This window comes from Phodopus roborovskii, unplaced genomic scaffold (assembly GCF_943737965.1).
Source record: "Phodopus roborovskii unplaced genomic scaffold, PHOROB, whole genome shotgun sequence".
Classification (NCBI taxonomy): Eukaryota; Metazoa; Chordata; class Mammalia; order Rodentia; family Cricetidae; genus Phodopus; species Phodopus roborovskii.
In genome coordinates, this window is record NW_026125976.1 from 209,257 (window position 1) to 214,091 (window position 4,835).

At 35.1% G+C, this 4,835-nt stretch overlaps 1 protein-coding gene across 1 annotated transcript; it reads left to right on the forward strand.

The window, feature by feature from the left end:
- The first annotated feature begins 299 nt into the window (after positions 1 to 299).
- On the forward strand, positions 300 to 4,633 carry LOC127218210 (odorant-binding protein). Its single transcript, XM_051179239.1, has 6 exons — positions 300 to 362; positions 756 to 895; positions 1,810 to 1,880; positions 3,388 to 3,498; positions 4,176 to 4,277; positions 4,617 to 4,633. Exons 1-6 carry the CDS (start codon positions 300 to 302, stop codon positions 4,631 to 4,633), a joined length of 504 nt encoding a protein of 167 aa, XP_051035196.1.
- The last annotated feature ends 202 nt before the right edge of the window (positions 4,634 to 4,835 follow it).

Here is a 4,835-nt window from a genome sequence, read left to right on the forward strand (position 1 = left end):
AAAACATTATGTAAATGATCTAACAACGTAGCCCTTTCTTTATGACAGGAAAGTTCAATTTTACCCCCAACAACCTGACCTTAAGGCTGATCACATTAGTTTAATGATATGAGGACAAGCATCATTCAGCAGAGCCAAAGAGGAAATATGAGACAGATGTAGCTTAGTGTGTAGCATAACCATTGGTTGATTCCATGGAACTCCCTATGACAAGCTGTATAAAAAGGCTGTCAGTTCAGTTGCTTCCCAACCATTAACTTTTTGAGCTTCTGCAGAAGAGTATAAAGGCAGGCACCACCATGGTAAACTTTCTGCTGCTGGCTTTGGCATTTGGTGTGGCTCATGCTAATGATTATGCTGAGGTAAATTCAGTTGGTCTGTCCATATGTCTGAGGTTCCTCAATAGCATATTTCTGTGGATGTTAGCCCATGCAACTCCATATTCCAGAAATTAACTTTCAGACTTTCACGCAGATATCTGTCGATGAAACATTTACAATAAGGAAAAAGGGGGCGGTATTTGTAGAATATAAGAGGTCAAAGCATGGGCAGTTCTGCAAGTCTCAAGTTCATCATATTACCCTGTTGAGTTATTCTACATCCCTAGGAACATAATGCTGAACTAATATACAACATATTATTGATTTATATTTCCAGCTGGTTTATGTATTTCCAAGGACTGGGATCAGAGATGTGAATATATACAAATAGCTTGATTTTTGACTTCCTTTATTTGTCTTTGTTGCTTTTCTCAGCTTCAAGGAGAATGGGACACCATTGCCATTGCTGCTGACAATGATGACAAGATAAAGGAAGAAGGACCTCTGAGAATTTATGTTCGTGAACTTTATTGTAATGAGGACTGTAGTGAAATGGAAGTCACATTTTATGTCAAGTAAGCAAAGTTTCAACCTTGTAAATTGAGTAGATTGTGTATGCACTCTTCAGCCTTCATGTTGTTTAGTTTACATGGGCATGTTCTGTTTCTGGTCATGAAATTGAAGGCCTTCTCTTTAGCAATATATTAATTTTATTTCTTGGTGGAGCAACTCTGGACACCACATAGATGTTAGACAATGTCTCCAATATCATGAGCATTTTCTTATATATCCTTGTAGTTAGAAGACTGTGGTTGAATTTGTGGTCTAATATTAGTTGCAGGAGACTCTAAGGTTCCGATTTCTAGTAAGTCAGCAGGAATGAGTGAGCATTTGGGTCAAGAGTATGCACTTTCTGGTATTCAGTCAAAGATGTCATGAAATATTCTTTCACAAACAGATCAGGTAAACATAATGTTGGAGTCCCTTTCTCTGAAGCTCTGGATTCAAAGTTTCTCTGTCTGACATTTGGATGACTATGTTCAATGAAAGACTGCAAGACACTACAAGAAATAAAAATGCTTAGAACTATTTCTATCTTTTAGACACGATTGTAAATGTTAGGTTACCAATAAATTACATAGAGGAAATGCATAAAATACTATCTATATATTATTAATGGTCTAGCACAAGAGAATTAGAATATTTGAAATCATACTCATCCAATAGTGACGTTTGGATAAGAGATACATGAGAACGTTCATTGCATTAGATTAGGCAAAATGTGTGCAAATAAAGAAAATTGTCTCTATGATTAATAACATGATGATATTTTCTAAACAGGGATTAGGAAAAGTGAGGTAAGCATGTATATTTTGGTTCAGGCTCTGCACACTCTTCATAGACCCTATTCATTTTAACACTTGAAAGTTTTTAATATGAATCCAAGGGTTACAAAGAATAAACCATGGTTTCTCTGTTTGATTTTTAGTGCAAATAACCAATGCTCAAAGACCAAAGTCACTGGATACAAGCAAGCAGATGGCACCTACCGAACCCAGTGTAAGTACAGGATCTGAGAGCTTCCTCTACAAACAACAACAATGTTGGTGTGCACATTAATGCTGATACTTCAGACACAATTATGTACACAGATATAGAACATTTTTTGCTACTTGGAAAGATATCCATCCTTCCAAAGCACTGAGAAATGCTTCAACATCAGATTGCATTCTAGGCCATCTGAAGTTTACATGGGGAAGAACACTATTACTGAAAATTGTGAATAATTCTAGGAAAATGTCTCCAAATAGTATCCCATTGTGAAAATATATTTCCAGTTAATTTTCAGTATTTTTCCCTGTAATACAGTGTCTCAGTTTGCTACTGGATAGGTCTGCCACTCACTGATAGGGCTCAGTGACCTGGACATCTTTGCAATCTTATTCCCTCATGATCTCAAGCACTTATATTACTGATAATGTCTGTTATCCTTAATTTATGCTAAATTAAATGAACAGTTCCATTTCAAATATTGTTTCTCTCATATATTGTAGAGATTACATTTAGATTATCAGATGACAAATTTCAGTTTTGAAAAGCAGTTAGTTGAAAATCTGTTTAAGAATTTTCGGGAAGAGTACTTCAATTTTGTAAGAACTGATAAAATAATAACCACACTATTGAACTGAAGTATATGCAGTTGGACATTTGGTATGATTCAAATGAACAGAGGGCACATTCGTCTGCCAAGTCTCATGTTCTCCTAAATTAACATGGATATTAAAATGCAGTAATGAAATACAAAATGACCACACACTATAAACCCTTTTGATGTGACTCACTTTTACCATTCAATAATTGTCAGTGAGTGGAAATGCCACATGCACGCACACACACACACACACACACACACACACACACACACACACACTCACACACACACTCACACACACACTCACACACACACTCACACACCTCCACCACCAACAACAACAACATACACACAGCACAAATATACTCATCCACACATGGGCATACACAGGCAGACAGACAGATACAGGCATATAGTATGAATGTCTGTCAAACTCAAAATGTTTATCCTAACTAACAAGTATTCATAAATAAGATCACAAGATGATAACTTTTGTGTATATTACAAATTTGTACAGTCTATTTTTGCACATGTTTTCTTTCGCTCACTGTGTATAACCATGGTATGACACCAGAGTTTTATACTTTGAGGAAACAGACAAGTGGCCTTTGGGATCTGCTTGCTAGGGGAAGGAAAACCAAACAGAGTGGTTCCAAAGTCTTAACACAAGGAATTCAGAGAAAAAGGAAAGTATCTGTTCATAGGATTCACTATCAGATTTGAAGAGAAGAAATGATTGGTCACAGTACTATGATAGGATATGCCAAATGAAGGAATGCAGGAATATCACAGCACACATGTATCATATGATAAGGGATAAAAGATGATTACTAAAGTCAGGGTCAATGTTAATGTTTAGCAAATGAAATAGAACAATTGGTGACACTGAGTTTTGAAATATTTCCCTTATTACAGTTGAAGGTGACAATACATTTCAACCTGTGTATGCAACACCAGAGAACATAGTCTTTACCAGCAAGAATGTGGATAGAGCCGGCCAAGAAACAAAATTGATTGTTGTTGTTGGTAAGAATGGTAGTGGATTCTCTGAAATAGTAGCAAAAGTAGCACTCTGCTAGAGGATGAAGTCAGATTCAACCCCCTCCAAATAAGTGTCATTAGATTTCAAAAATCCTGTGTAATAAATGACCATCTGTTTGTTGTGTGGAGCAGCTCTTACATTACATTTTCATTTGGGTAGCCTGGTCATTGAAGACTAGGGACAATGGGGGAGTCCAATGGTAGAATTTACATTCATGTTTCCTCACTGGAAAGAATGGAGCAAATATTACTTTCCCAAAGTCCAAACCATTTTAGAATAATTTCATCAAGTGTGCACTAAATTAAAACATGAAATTTGCCATATAGACTGAGGAGAGTTGTGAAGGTTATACTGATTTGCATTCATGACTCTTTAGAATGTGGATAGGATTCAGATGAATAAATTTTGTAGAGAAGTAATTTGTATTGTGGGATGCATCATGAAACGCTGGAAAGTGATGTCATACCACAAGTTAGACTTCATCAATGTGTCCATGAAACTTTGGGGAAATTATACCTGACTGTATTGACCCACCTAGGTTAGGTGAATTTGGAAAAAGTTGGAACTTTCCATTGCACATCACCGTGGCACACTAAGGATGCAATGTAAATTCTTCTGAATTCTATTGACCATGTCTCCGATATTGTCATTCATGCAATAGGAAAAAGTGAACATTTGACACCTGAACAACATGAAAAACTTGTGAAATTAGCTCATGAAAACAACATTCCAGAAGAAAACATCCACAATGTTCTTGCTACAGGTAAAATCAATGAACAATTTTTTGCTATTGGATACATATATATATATATATATATATATATATATATACATACATATGTGTGTGTGTATACACACATATATGTATATGGATGTATATCTATAAATCTATGTAGGTACATATACGTACTGTGTCTATCTATCTATGTATCTATCATCCATCTATCTTTCCATGTATTTAGTAAATCCCCTGATTCAGATTATATCTAGTCATATTATCATTCAGTTGTTATTTCTAGCAATAATGATTGGGTAAACTTTACCTATAGTCCTATATTAATACTGTTTGTCAATCATAACCCTACTCATGTTGTTTTTTTAGATACTTGTCCTAAGTAAAGACCTTCTGTAGGTAAGTATAAACAGAGTCCATGCCTAATCATATAGATATTTGAATAGATTTGTTTTCTAACATAAAAATGAAAAATAATGCTTGAGAAAATATAAAATGAACTCAAAAGTAGACAAAATCAAGATGGAACTTTTTTGTCTTTTAAAGCTGAAAATGTTATGGGGATTACAATTGGTTATAATATTTTTA

What these genes read in the sequence shown, in the direction of transcription:
- LOC127218210 (XM_051179239.1), top strand. Translation starts at nt 300, where the DNA reads ATGGTAAACTTTCTGCTGCTGGCTTTGGCATTTGGTGTGGCTCATGCT. An exon ending in ATGCTAATGATTATGCTGAG is followed by an intron (nt 363 to 755) that starts GTAAATTCAGTT and finishes TGCTTTTCTCAG; the next exon opens with CTTCAAGGAGAATGGGACAC. An exon ending in GAAGTCACATTTTATGTCAA is followed by an intron (nt 896 to 1,809) that starts GTAAGCAAAGTT and finishes TTTGATTTTTAG; the next exon opens with TGCAAATAACCAATGCTCAA.